The sequence below is a fragment of the Diadema antillarum genome, unplaced genomic scaffold, assembly GCF_040938485.1.
Source record: "Diadema antillarum isolate AM-2024a unplaced genomic scaffold, OU_Dant_1.0 scf00000122, whole genome shotgun sequence".
Classification (NCBI taxonomy): domain Eukaryota; kingdom Metazoa; phylum Echinodermata; class Echinoidea; order Diadematoida; family Diadematidae; genus Diadema; species Diadema antillarum.
This window is the reverse complement of record NW_027271011.1, coordinates 2,955,666-2,970,625: the sequence shown is the minus strand read 5'-3', so window position 1 is coordinate 2,970,625 and position 14,960 is coordinate 2,955,666. Positions and strand designations below refer to the sequence as shown.

Here is a 14,960-nt window from a genome sequence, read left to right as displayed (position 1 = left end):
GGAATGCTGAGGGATGATTGTTCCAATTCTTGTGGGATCCATTTAAGAGTACATTATATATCTATTGTTGTGTGAAAATCATTTGCTTCAGAATCAGGTCTCATATTCAAGTAATGTGCAGTTTAGTGTTTCCAGGTTAGCATGCCTGTACAGTGATGGGCATTAAACTGCACATTACTTGAATATGAGACCATTCTGAAGCAAATAATTTTCACACAACAGTAGATATATAATGTACTCTTGAATGAATCCCACAAGAATTGGAACAATCATCCCTCAGCATTCCCACTGATTCCCACTGATCAGTTACTAGCCATCCCCTTTAATAGAAGGGAGCAGGTGAATGAAATGCTTCATTACTAGGCTGTAGGTAAGGAAACATCCATAAATTGTCATACATTTATTACTACAAAAACAATTTGTTGTCATGGTTTTTAGCTTCTCGTTGTACTGCGGTTCCCATGTAGAAATGACACTTTAACCAAGGAGGTACTAGTACCTCCTTGCTTTAACTAACACTTTCAAGCAAAAGAAAAACTGCTTCCCCAACAATTAATAATATGTTACATACATTGCACCATTTCTTCAGAGATAGAGAAAAATTTCAGGCTGTAAAGGTGTACACAGAGGAATAAAATGTGATATAAAAGCAACTGGAACAGAAAGATGATACCTAGTTTTTAAGAAACACAAAATAGGATAACCATGGGGGTAACCTTGGTGTGTGTCTTTTCTCCCCATAAGATACTTGTCAGATTCAGATTTTTTATGGTCTTTCTTAAATATTACAATGCTTTTATGCACTTCAATCAATTTCCTTGTCTTTTCTAAGTATGCATTTTTTTTGTCATGTCTCAATGTTAGCATATAACTAGATATAAAGAATAAAGATTAAAATGGAGTAAACTTCTTTAGATTTGGAAGCAGTACTACGACCACCAGAAAAGGTTTTTTCTACATTTTTCTGAGAGGGAGATGAAAAAATGAACAGACACACAAATGATACTGTACGTATCAACGCATTCCTAACTCTCACTTCAGGAATGAATGCTTGTCATGGGAAACTCATTATAGGGTGTGGCATGCCCTGTCTCTTGAAAATTACTTTTGAAGTTTTCTCATTTATGAGTATTACAAGTGCAGTTAAAATCAACCGCAACACACCACGAAATCAATGTTTAGCCAGAAGACACTGACAGTAGCTCTTCACATACCAACACCAATACCGGATCTGGTTGATACATTTGTCCTTAAAATCAATTTCCTTTTACTCTTTGCATAATTTTGATTTTTAAGGTATATCATATTAATTTTAGCAGTATGATTTTCAAGGCTCAAGTGAAGACACTTGTGTTGCTTTGTATTTTTTTTAATCATGAAAGGGTATGCACACTTGTTCAAAGATTTTGTCTTTATTCATTAAGTTGTTCATTGGGAGTTTATTACATCTATAATTCTTAAAATGGAAGTAAATTCCACATGAATGTATTGCTACTTTATATCGTTGTTCATACATAGTATGTTTTACAATCATTTAGAGAGAAAAGAAAATGCTGCATGTCGTGTGTATAAACCACTTGACTAGCGACAATGAGTGCAGTTCATGGCTATCTTGCCATATATAGGCAATATACTGTATATGCCATATATTTAGCTAGTCTAATGCTTTATGAATTGGACTTCCAAACAATTTGCGAGTGTTTCAATTCACGATCACGGAGTAGAGTAAAGACTGGAGAGATGTATGTGTGTACATCACATCTATGATGGGATCAGTGTTAAAGGAATGGTATAGTATTGGTGGAGATGAGAATTGGGCTTTTAGCTTTTTGCGCGATACCAAGTAACCACTTTGAAATAGTACAGAGCATACCATTTTAAGAGGAATTCAAAGTTTATAAGATGAAAAACAGCTTTGGAATCGCCAAGACATTCAAAAACAAATTACAAAAACAGGTTTTTCCTAATAAAAGATGAGTCCCATCTTTCATTAGGAATGCTCTGTTTTGGACATCTCAGCCGTTCTAAAACTAATTTTCATCTAATAAACATTGAATCCCTCTCGGAATTACATGCTCTTTCATATTTCATGAGAGGTTTCTCATTATCTCACCAAAAAATATTAGAAACCTGAAGTTAGGTCTCAACCAAAACTACACGCTCCCTTTAATATTTTTATGCGTTGTACCCGACTTGCAAAATTCACAAAAATATAACCCCCATGAAATATATGGCGCATACAGATCCCACTGCCACACATTGATTAAATTTTCCACAATATTGCCTTTTTACACAGACACGAGATATACTGGATTGAATTTACAGAGGTAGGGACCGTCTCTCTAATTTACCAACCTTAATTCTCTGCTAATGAACTTTACAAGTATCTCACGAGACACTTACACATTGATTATTAAACTCAACTCATAACCTTGAAAATTTATCCCTCCATTTTTCTTTAAATGAACCTGTTCAGTCCTCACTGCTTTCAATAGATTTTAAGAAGTTAAACATAATTCCTTTTAAATCTAATGACAATAATCTCAAGTAATGAATATGTATTGTATTGTATTTTTTTAAAACACAACTACTGTAAATTGAGTCAAATAATCTAAATCATATTGCTTTGATTCTGAGACAACAAATACCAAAAGAGGATCTGAGTGAAAATATCACAAAGTTGCCTCAATCCCACTTCTGTAACACCTTCACATATGAGAGTAGTTACCAAGGTTACAGCCAATCAACTGTCAGGATTTCTACCCATCATCACATCCAGTTGCTATCATTCTACATTGCTACCATAGTATGAGGTGGGTGTTGTTCTTGTTGTTTTCTTTTTACCATGACCAAGGTGAACTTCTACATATGATTTCAGACAAAAAAAAAAATCATCAACCAACAGATGAATCTTTTTTAAAGGAAAATGAGGCAATGGAAAGAAAAGAAAGCAGAGAAAAAGAGAAATATACGAAAGGTGGTAACAACTGGACAATCTCTAGACTTTTTCATAAAAAAAAAAAGTATTTCTGTACATCTTACACAGTTTCCTCTAAAATGCCCCGCCCATCATGCTCAGTATCGTTGATTTGATTGGCCGGTGGTTTACAGTGAGGCAGATGGGGTGAACTACCCCCATTCTGCAGCTCTGAGCTGTCGTGGATGTTTTTATCAAGGAGAGGACTGTGCACAGATAGCTCACAATCACTATCTGCTTCTTCTTCTTTTCCTGATTGCTGAGCTGGAGTTGAATGCCCAAGATTTGTGATCTCTGATGGCTGATGGTGGAGACCCAGCTGCAAATTGGTCAGCGGATGATCCCCGGCATTGAAATAAAGGTCATCCGCATCGGTGCGTTGCAGGGGCAAGCTGTGCCGATGCTCGCAAACTTTGCTAAAATTTCTGGGCAGGGTATCCATGGACGCATTGTCATGGTGACGCCGGAGAAAGCCGTGCGGATCGGCGTGGTCGTCATAATTAGACGCTAGCGTCTGGCACGGCAGCGGCATATAGCTCACTTCAATGTCAGCTGCGCAAGACACGCAGGAGGTATTGTACCTCCTCTCGGGTTGGGCAAGAAGAGGATCAGCCACGGGCCGCGAGATGCAATCACAGTCTTTTTCATCCGTTGCCATGGCAAAATATTCTGACTTTGGTTCTGCCCCTCTCGTGAATACTGGGGATGAAGTATTTTGAAAATCATGACTGACCCGCCCACCGGCATAGTAGAGCTGGTTGGATCTCATTAAATGGGGCCACTGGACGAGATGCACCTCATCCTTGGTGCATTGGTCTCGTACTGGGTCGGACGGTCGTCCGTAGCAACGCCCCCCTTTCCCTGCGTAGACAGTCTGCAGGACCGGTGACGATCTGGAGGGCAGGGAGCCAGTCCCGATATCGTCATCATCTTCCGACGAGTAGACGGAGGAGTCGTCGTAGTTGACCCCACCACTCCAGCTGAATCCCTTGGGGTAGTACTGGTTGGCAAAGCGGTGCTTGGCGATGCCTCTTGCATCCAGCACGAAGGAATCTAGCGAGGATACCTTATCGACATCCATGTGAGTATTTTTCAGTCTCACTACGTGTATCTTGGAGCCGTACCCCGATGTGCTGGGGAAACTCTCGTCCACCACCGTAGGATCACTTGCAGGCCGTAAACCCTCCCCGGAGATGGGAATCGTTTTTTCTGATGGCCGAGAGGCTGTTGGCTGACTCCCATTCCGCAAGGGGATGTCATCGTACCGTAAGGGAGGCATGCTGGTCATGCTGAACTCTATCTGATTGGTCGTCTCCTCATGGAAACTCTGACCTGGAAATGGAAGAATGAAGAACAAAGGAGACAATCATTAATGCAGTGAACCTGCTCTAGTGGCCACCTGGGGACAAGGATCAATTTGTGCAAGACAATCACGTGTGTATCGATAACATTAACATGAATCACTAATCAAATGGTGGACTCAGTGTAAAAGAAGGACCACCTGTTTATTTAAGGGCCCAGTCCTCTAGAACAGTTTCTATTGAACACAAGATTAGAATGTGCATATTTGGATATATACTGACAAACATCCAAACAGATTATATCCAAATTATTCAAACCACAATATTGAGAATTGAAAGAAGAATGACCCGTGCATGCATGATAGGTGATCCACAGAACCACAACCTTCATCTTTCCAAGTACTCAACAGACTGCGATAATGTCCACAGTCCTAATAATGTGGAAATCTGTTCAAAGACAAGGATATTCTGACATGATTGATATATGAAATACTTATATTCTGGTTGTCTTTATTTGTAAAGAGAAAAGCATGTCATCCCATCATATGCATAACCTTGTCAATACTGTGAATCACAATTATGTACATTTTACTCTTAAAAGCTAGCCTTGGGTTTTGTTTGATTTTACCATGTCATGCCATAAAGCAATTTGTGTGAATAGCAAATTGCTGATTTGCAGCAAACTTTGGCCTCGCCAGTGCTCATTGCAAAATTATCCTTTATTCAATACGTTCTGTAAAATACACAATTTCTGTGCTTTTCTTCCTGAGTTAGCAAGAACAGCGAAAATGTCTCTTAGATTCACATGGACACTTCAAAAAATTAGAATATTTCATTGAAGACAATGTAAAATAAATGTTTCAAATCCAGAAGGTTGATAGTCATATAGATGTAAAAAGAGAGTATTCAGGGTAAGCTAAGATTCTGTTCATAGTAACTGTGCTGTAGAAGCTGATCAGACCTTGATATCTTAATACTTTATGCAAGGGGCAGGGTGAATTTTCTCTTTCACTAGTAATTCAGTATAAATGTCATATGAACAAAGACATCAGAAGCCATCAACTATGTTGCTTCACCCCATCACGCTCAGAAACTGCACAAAAAGAGCCATTTTCTTCTACAGCACACAGACTGAAAGAGACTGTCAATTTTCCCATTTTTTCTGTCACCTCAAATCATTTTGAAGTATACTTTTATGTGTGTTTTTGTTTGTTTGTGTGTGTGGCATCTACAGCTTTTTCTGAACAATCACTGAGTAAATTCACTTACATTTTGAGGCGTCAAAATGTCTTCACATCTCAAATTCTCCTTCTTTGTACAATGTATGGCACAATGTGCCTGGTTGATTCCATTTGTTGAATACTGCTAGTCACCTGTGTGGTGGACCCACGAGCACTAGTCATCATTTGCCCATTTTTTATGGGTACTTACTTGGGGGGTGTTTCATAAAGCTGTTCGTAAAGTTACAAACAACTTACGAGCGACTGGTGATCAGTTCTAATGTGCTATACTTATCAGAATTTCCATAATTCAGCACAAGAACTGATCGCCAGTCGCTCGTAAGTCGTTCGTAACTTTACGAAGAGCTTTATGAAACACCCCCCAGGTATGTGGGGTGGACCACCTCATCAGGTTAGCACCCCACTTTTTGTGATGCATGAATGAAGTGAGATCTTGCTACAAGCAGGGAGGTGGAGGAGCCTCCTTGCTACAAGTGTGCAATAACATGTTTAGAGTGGCTATATGTGTGAATTGTAGTCAGTGAGGCAACATACGGCCAGTAAAAATCGACACAGCTCTCACCAATTCTCTACAGTTCTTTACACTGGCTGCCTGTAGAAAAAAGGATTATTTTAAAGATTTTTTTATTAATACATCCCTCTGTTCATTCTTTTCCACCTGCATACCTACGTGACTCTTATTCCCAAATACAATCTGCCACAAAGTCTACGTTCATCATCACATGCATGGTTACTCCAAACACCAAGAATTAAAAAGGAATGGGGGAATCATGCTTTCTCCTTCATGGGACCAACATTGTGGAATCAGTTACCTATTCAGTTTATTAAAGGCAACTGTCATCTACAGAAATATTCAAATCCAAACTTAAAATGCATATGTTCCTCTTTAATACACTGAGGATTATAACTGCAATTATAATGTCTGAAACAATTGTATTCTTTATCTGGTATGTGTTTATTTGTAGTTTTCCATTTTCTTATATAAACTCTGCTGTCATGATTGTACATATATCTCTTTTTCATTTTTTTGAAGCGCCATGAGCACTAAAAGGTGGACCTGTGCGCTATACAAGTAGCCACTATTATCATCATCATTAGCTCATGACTATTGAGATCGCAAAATGTCTCGAGCCGTCCTACCATAAAGTCTGTCTCAGCGGGTGATCACACTTCTGTGAGAAGATGGGTTTAACTTCCAACACTGGGTTCTATCTCTTCTTTGTATTGAGGCTCTTTCATAGTACTGACACCACTGTGCCTTCCTGGTTCACCGCTTTTAATCTCTATTCACAGAAACCAGTGGAGCAGAATGGAAAGACTCCAAGAGCGCAGGTAGTTCCCCCTCAAAATGTATTATATCGGTTTCTGCGTTCACTGATTCACTCCTAAGGCATTTCTAAAGCTTGCACTGTGGTACCGCATGACACTGCATCATGACAACAGTGACAGACATTTACTCCAGCAACAACTGCTCCAGTCTTATTTTCTCTGAGGACTTGAGATTTTGGGAAGGGTGTGATGCAGTTTTAGGTTTAGTTTAACCCATTGAGGATGGTTTGATTTTGCTACATCACGTATTTCCCATAGACACCTGCTCGAGTATACTCGGGACTCGTCCTCAACGGGTTAAAAAGAACCAAATGTTGAGATTTGTATCGAGAACACAGACTCTAAATTAGGGACAATATCTAACAAACCTCCCCTGTTTAACTTATACAGGTAGTAACAACATTCACATCACAAAAGCTGGGTTATCAGATTATCTTACTTTCTTTGGAATTGTCTGCAGCTTTATGGCAGCTTCCAAAACTATGAAATGGTTGTATCACTGTACAAAGGAAACTCATGCTTCCTTTGACACATTGAAAAAAAAAATGCGCAAAAATAGTGTTTTTCCTCTCTCACTGAGAAGCCACGAATGTAGCAAGAAGACATTGTTCACTAATCAGCCACTTCCACCGGCTGGATGGCTACAGCCATTCCAGAATAGCTTACAGACATCCCAAAAATATCTCTCCGAACAAAAGGGGAGAGATTCTTCATAGATAAGATCCAAACTTCTCTCCCTGTACGTGTATTTGATCTTTCAGTATATGTGCGCATCTTTTTATAGTCTGGAAAAGAATTTAAAGGACAAGTTCACCTTCATAGACATGTGGGTTGAGTGAATGCAGCAATATTAGTAGAACACATCAGTGAGAGTTTGAGGAAAATCGGACAATCCGTTAAAAAGTTATGAATTTTTGAAGTTTCTGCTCAGTCACGGCTGGATGAAAAGACTACTATAGCTTGTGATGTCACATGAGTACAACGATATAAAGAAAGAATAAAGAAAATTCAACATATTTCCCTTTTTTCTCGCATAACAAAAGAACACTCGACTTCTCTCTTTCAGAAGGCAGGGGGAATAATATTACCCTTAACATACGTCAGTAGCAAGTTGAAGAAATGTGCACTTTATTCAAAAAGTAAAAGTTTTGTGAAATTTTCCTTTTATTTTCCTTATATAGTTGTACGCATGTGACATCATACACTGTAGTAGTCTTCTCATCCAGCAGTGACTGTGCAGATACAACGTACTTAAAATATTCATAACTTTTGATCGGATTGTCCGATTTTCCTCAAACTTTCACTGATGTGTTCTACTAAATATTGCTGCATTCTCTCAATCCTAATGTATATGAAGGTGGACTTGTCCTTTAAGGGGAGAAATGGAAAATTATGTAACAAAGTAAAAAGAAGATTACTATTTGCATGATTCTATATGTATGGAATGCCCTAGTCCCCCCCCCCCCCCATAAAAAAAAAAACAAAAAACAAAACAAAACAAAACAAACCAGATATGGCAAAAAGATCTTGATGAAGTGGGTGATGTGGAGGTGTGGGTGTAGCTGTGGGTGTTACCTGTGACTATTGTCTAACAATACATCGTGAACTTCATTTTGGGTGGCAATGGGTTGATTTGGTGACTATTCTGTGCAGCTGGTTGCCTTCAACATCATGATGCAATTTCTTGACTCTTAAATTTTCTGCCATTGAAGAAAAAAAAAAATTTGTCAAAAAGTATGAATGACTATGCTTATGGAAAGATGGGACACTCCCTCTATAAAAAAAAATGAAAAAACAAACAAACAAACAAACAAACAAACAAACAAAAACTAAAACACTGATACAGAAGAAAAAGAGAAGTCCATTCATAATGGGCCCCACTCACAAGCTCTGCTTCTTGGGGACTCATATCCATTTGCTTTAAATATGTTCATTCATTACTGTGACTATGTGCCCCTTCATAATTTTTAGTCTAGAATGAATGATGACATGAATGTAATGTAATGACATGAAAACAGAATGTTTATACACTATAAAATCAGAGAGGGGATAATCAATTCACTAGAGAATAAAAGAAAAAATGAAAGAGTACAAATGTTTTGTCAGTTCATAAAGATAAAGGGTGTTAATGCCACAGGGTTTATAGTGAAACTTTTAAGGACAAGTTCACCTTCATAAACATAAGGATTGAGAAAATGCAACAATGTTAGTAGAACACATCAGTGAAAGTTTGAGGAAAATTGGACAATCGATGCAAAAGTTATGAATTTTTTAAATTTTTGTGTTGGAACCGCTGGATGAGGAGACTACTACAGCTTGTGAGTCATATGCGTACAACAGTATAAAGAAAATATAAAGAAAATTTAACATATTTTCACTTTTTTCACATAATAAAAGAGCTCTTGACTTGGCTCTTTCTAAAGGCAGGGGGAATAATATTACTCATAACATTTGTCGGTAACAAGTCGGGGGAATGTGAACTTTTTTCATAAGATGAAATTTTGTGAAATTCTCTTCATATTTTCCTACAATGTATATTGTTGTACGCATGTGACATCTAAGTTATTCACACACTGCAGTAGTCTTCTCTTCCAGCGGTTACTGCACAAAAACTTCAAAAATTCATAACTTTCGAACGGATTGTCCGATTTTCCTCAAACTTTCAATGATGTGTTTTACTAATATTGCTACATTCTCTCAATCCTTATGTCTATGAAGGTGAACTTGTCCTTTAAGACCCTTTTCTTTCTCAACCGACGGTATAACCACCTATGTATAGGCATACAGACCTTCCATTACTAGCACTGAATTTCTTGCTTTAAAAAATGTAGATGCAATTTTCCTTGTTTTTTGACATCAAAGTCTTATGCTATTATTTTTTCTCATCTCTAGAATTTCATCTGAAAAAAAAATCCAATTAAATTCAAATCTATGATATCACTTTAATTTTCTTCTCTTCAATTCACTTATTCATCAAACGTCAAGATTTTCTCATCTCTGCAGTGTTATCTACAGAAGATGCAATGTGATGCATGAGCCACATTCACACACACCTAAAATTAACAGGGTGAAAATCGATTTCAGCAACATGATACGAAAACTGGTAATTCGTGAGTGTACGGACATAAAAAGATTAACTATCGTGATCCATAATGATGCAAAAATTATTGGTCCTGCTTGATTTTAACTATCAGCTACACATACTTGTACATCTGTATAAAAGAAGATAATAGATTTTATTTGTGTGTCCGTGTGTGTGTAAATTTTCTAATGATACTGATTTTCAAAGATTTAATGAATTTTGATTAAGTTTCATCCCATCTTTCTCCAATACAGGATACACAGTTCTTCAGTGTTGCCAATTTGATGATGAAAAGATGATCATTTCTGCAGAAAAAAAAAAATACCCCAGGGCTCGAAAGGTTAAACGAAGATCAAAATGAATGGGTTAATCTAGCACTAGGCCAAAGCAAATATAAAATTCTACTTAAGTTGGATGAATGTGATTTAATACGTGGAAGAGATGATTTTCTCTCCTAATCAAAAGTTTAATCACTTCTTCTAGAGATTTCAGCAAATATTCTCTGGTGAGGGCGCCGCATCACTCCGGCGTCATATCAGATTCCGGTCTGAAGAAAATGCTGACGCCCCCTGATAGAGTCCAAAAGTCTAACTCGACAATTTGTCCGTCTCGACTCTGTAAATGAGTTTTCTTTACTTGAAAGCTGACATGATTAATGGTGGGAGGACGGGTAAAAAGGAAAAAAATATCATTTTTGAAGAATTATGTAAAAGTCATACAACTTCAAGACATGAATTGCATCATAATGCAGCTGGATTGTTCACACTACATTCCTATATAAAAATATTTCACCCAATACATGTATTTGTGGCATATCATGACTGCGTTGTGCATTTTACATTTGGTTTAACTTTTGCTACATCAGGGACGGATCCAGGAATTCGGTATAAAAGGGGAGGCGCCTTTGCAAAATTAAAGGGGGGCGCACAGACGCCCCCCCATTTTTCTTTTTATTCATTTTGTTTTAACCCAAAATAAAGAGGGGGCGCCCACAGTGCGCCCCCCTCTGGATCCGCCACTGCTACACTATATGCTAATTTGCATCATATCAGTATGATACACACTATCAAAATCATAATTTCAAAATGATAACTACACGCTGAAATGATCACCTAAATGTTGTTATACTGGTTTGAGTAACAATCTGTTTTGAATGATTGATTACTGTAAAACATGATATATTCGCGGCATTAATTTTTCGCGAATTGGAGCCGACGGCCTTTTTTGCGGCATGAAATTTTCGCGAACTACCACTGGCATTCAATGCATATAGTGTAGACAAGGACTTTCGCGTGCATTTTAATTTCCCAAATCTTGGCGCTCGCGAAATTCGCGAAATTAAAATGCACGCGAAAATTCCTCATTTTACAGTATGCAAAGCACTTCTATGATTTTGGCATAGAATCCATAATTTCGATAAGCTATATTAAATGATCAGCAATAGAAACATACAAGCAATCACTATTGACTAGAAACAAACAAACTAATATGGAATATTTCACTTGAAATACAATATTTTCTTTACAGTATGAATTAGGTTCCAAAGTGATATTTCAGACTGTTGCACTTAGTGTATGTAGTCTGTACGTAAGATTTCTTACCAAAAATGTTAGATTTCTTGATGTCACCCTTTAATCTCCTTACAAAAGAAAAAGAGAGGATTCAAAACATTTTGCCATGGATTCCTACAGCCCTGCCTTAGCTTGTGAAGTGCATGTCTACAAACACTTTAAATAATGTATTCTCCCACAAGCAAACAATACTCCATGGCTCTGAATACGAAATATACATGATATTGGGACGTGAGTTTGATTTCCATAGATGCCAATCCACGGTGCGTAGTGAAAACGTCCCATACACGTCTCTGATGCCTTGACTCGGAACGTGCGTGTGTGAAATGCAGGATGTCACGAAAGCCACGGCAAAAAAACATGGAATGGAGAGCGCAACCGGGTCAAACCTAATGATGCCTAGACGATGGGACAGACGGAGAAGCATTCTGTGTTTAGAGAGAATGCATCTTGTCTGAGGAGGAGGAAAAGGGGACCTTTACGGATGAGCAGAGCAGGGCTCTGTGTCTCAGCCTACCAGTCGCATGTTCTGCATAGCTCACGATGTTGGATTCAAATTTAACATCACTTTCTCACAGTGCACCACAGTGGACAGAGCGGAAAGACATCTTGTACCATCATCAGGTACACAAAAAATATACCACTGAATAAAAAGAATAGTCCTACCTGACTTTATTATCAAATGGATGCACTATTCCCTCTATACAACAAATATCCTGTTTCATATTAGGGCGAGTCTTGTTCTACAAATGAATGCTTCATCACCAGTTGCCTGTATACTAGGCACACAACATTACAGAGCTCCTAGAAATAATAGCAAATTCATTAGAATTACAAAGGATATCTTCTTTATTTAAACGCCAGCTATCATCATTTTCTATCAAAGACCTCTGCTCTATGATGCACTTAGTACAAGAATCTTGGTTTAAGAGTCATGAAGCATCAAACACATAGACATCCCAGAGTTGAAGAGGCATAGGAATAGCAAGAAAAACTCTATTTATCGAGTACCTCTATAAAAGTGGAAACAATTGATATCTCCAATCATGTACAGGTTGTCTCAACAACAGAAGAATTACTTAAAAAAAAAAAACACCCCAAAACAAGGAGGCTGAACTACTGTGAACTTGCAGCTTCAACTGGCAGGCTACTTGTACAACTGAAGAGTTTGTTCGCAAAAACCGATAAGTCCATATTTGCCAAATGGAGATATTTGCGATTAAAGGTCAAGAAAAATAAAGAGAATAATAACAAAAATGTTTGCTTCTTTTGACCATAACTTCAAAAATGTACCTTTATATGTAGTGACCAATATATCATTTAAAAGGTATTATGTTGTACTTTATGACAGAGACCGTACTTCAAAATCTTCAAAAATGGACTTTTCGGTTTTTTGCGAACAAACTCTTCAATTGTATCTGTTCAGTACAGGATGTTTTGAATGAAGGCATCAGGGTTGAGGGATAGTGACAGAGGCAGATAAAGTGGGATGTTTTGAGGTTTTTGGGAAGCGAGGGAGCAAATACCGTAAAGCCCTTTTTACACTTGTGTTTCTTAACCCCGTACTTTCTCTGACCCAGGACTATCGTTAGTCCCGTACCAATTTTTTTCAGCTTTTTACACTTGCCAATTAGTCTCGTACTAAGCTCTTGTCCGGGGCTAAGGAGAAAATTGACCTTTTTACACTCGTATAGAGCTTCTTTGTCCGGTACTTTCCAAACCACATGAATATTCATGATTACGCTGTGCACTGTACATGTACACGCACGCACCGGCAGCACTCGATTACCTCGTTTCTGATTGGTCAGTGGGGGTCGGACTTTGTCTCCGTCGCTTAGCCCCGGATTATTCTTTCGTTCTGTTTACATTCACTTGCTTGGCACCGCAATTGCGGTGCTAACCCTGCTATTTTGCAGGGCCAGATAGTACGGGATTATCGGTGGGGCGAGCCCACTTTGGCAAAAACGAGTATAAACAGAAAGTGGGCTAAGGATAGTCCCGTACCAACGGTGGGGCTAAGGCCCCCCCTTAGCCCCACCGTTGGTACGGGACTAAGCAAAAATTTACAAGTGTAAAAAGCCCTTAAAAGGGTAGGGTAAAGGTGTTGGGTGATACGGGAGGGGTGATAACAGTAGTAGGGTTCAATCTTTAAAATTTTAGTTGAATTTTCAAACTTTGACGATTAGCTCATAATTTCAAACTATGACACATGTCCGCACAAGAAGATTATTAAAACTTTCTAGCGAAAGTCCCACTTGATGATTAAACCACAGATCTAGAAGAAGTACATATGCAGAGCTACAACCTTTGTAGCAAATGATACAATGGTTTACAACATGCACTGGAGGTTGACTCGCAAGCTATTGAATGGGGAATACAGTTCGTGGACAGGTCACATTAACTTTCAAGTTAGTTGGTTATTGTGTCCACATGATGCTACACTACTGAAAAGCAGTCTACTGGGGGCCCTCTGCGGCTCGTGGACTGAGCGTAAACTCTAAGGTGTCTTGTGATATTACTCATTGACCTGAAATCTCATAACATCGCTATTACGTAACTTCTGACTGTGTCCAAACAGTGCTAAACTACAAGCTAATTATTGAAATTTAAAACTTCTAGTTAATCTTTATTGATAAGAAACATTGTGTGAACATAAAGTGATCAAGTTAGGGATGTTTTGAGGGGCTCTATATAAGTAGTGCTAAGAAGGCGTGTGTAGGGGATGTTGGAGGAGTTTTTCAGGGGATACATGTACATTGTACACTTGTAGGAGGGGCACCAAGCTAGAATGGGGACAAGTGATCACACAGAAATTTGTCCTGTTCGAAAGCTACCATCACTGCTAGTATAAGAACCCAAGAATCCTTGACTTTTGTATACAATGGGGAATGATGTGTTCACTGATTAGTTACGTTCAGACGGGAGCCCTTAACCTCGAAGTTAGGAAACTTCGAGGTTAGAGCTTGTAGTTAGGGACCGTGAAGACGCACTCGTAGTTAGCAAACCTCGAGGTTTGCTCGAAGTTTCGAGCCACGAGAAATCTTATGGTTAGCGCTCTAACCACGAGCCGCGGGGGGTCCCCACTCGTAGTTAAGCACCGTGTGGACACAAAACACAACGAACTCGAAGTTAAGAGTGACCTTGCCGTAAACTCCGGCCCCCACAATTTCCCTCTGCTTCCGGGTCAACCTCCCAAACGTACACCACAAATACACCACACGTGAAAAACCTATGACGCATGACACAACAACATCATCTTTTCTTCCCATGCGCTTGATCTCTGAAACTGAACACGTCGAATTAACATTTACTCGCTATCAAACTGTATTCTATATTCTTCTCCGACGCTAAAAAAATGTTTTCGACGAATATCTTCATAAAGGCATAAAGTCATCAGTGCAGTGCTATCTCTGCATACCATGACAGAGAAAAAGAGTACCCGTAAGCGAGTCCGACAGG

General features: G+C 38.6%; 1 protein-coding gene across 1 annotated transcript in view; it reads right to left on the bottom strand.

The window, feature by feature from the left end:
* Positions 1-264: 264 nt before the first annotated feature.
* LOC139720151 (uncharacterized) overlaps positions 265-14,960 on the bottom strand; it is a 101,749-nt gene continuing 87,053 nt past the window's right edge. Inside the window, exon 2 of the mRNA XM_071631519.1 lies at positions 265-4,309. Coding sequence (XP_071487620.1) covers positions 3,039-4,309 — 1,271 coding nt within the window. The 3' untranslated portion in view covers positions 265-3,038. The remainder of the gene's footprint in view (positions 4,310-14,960) is intronic.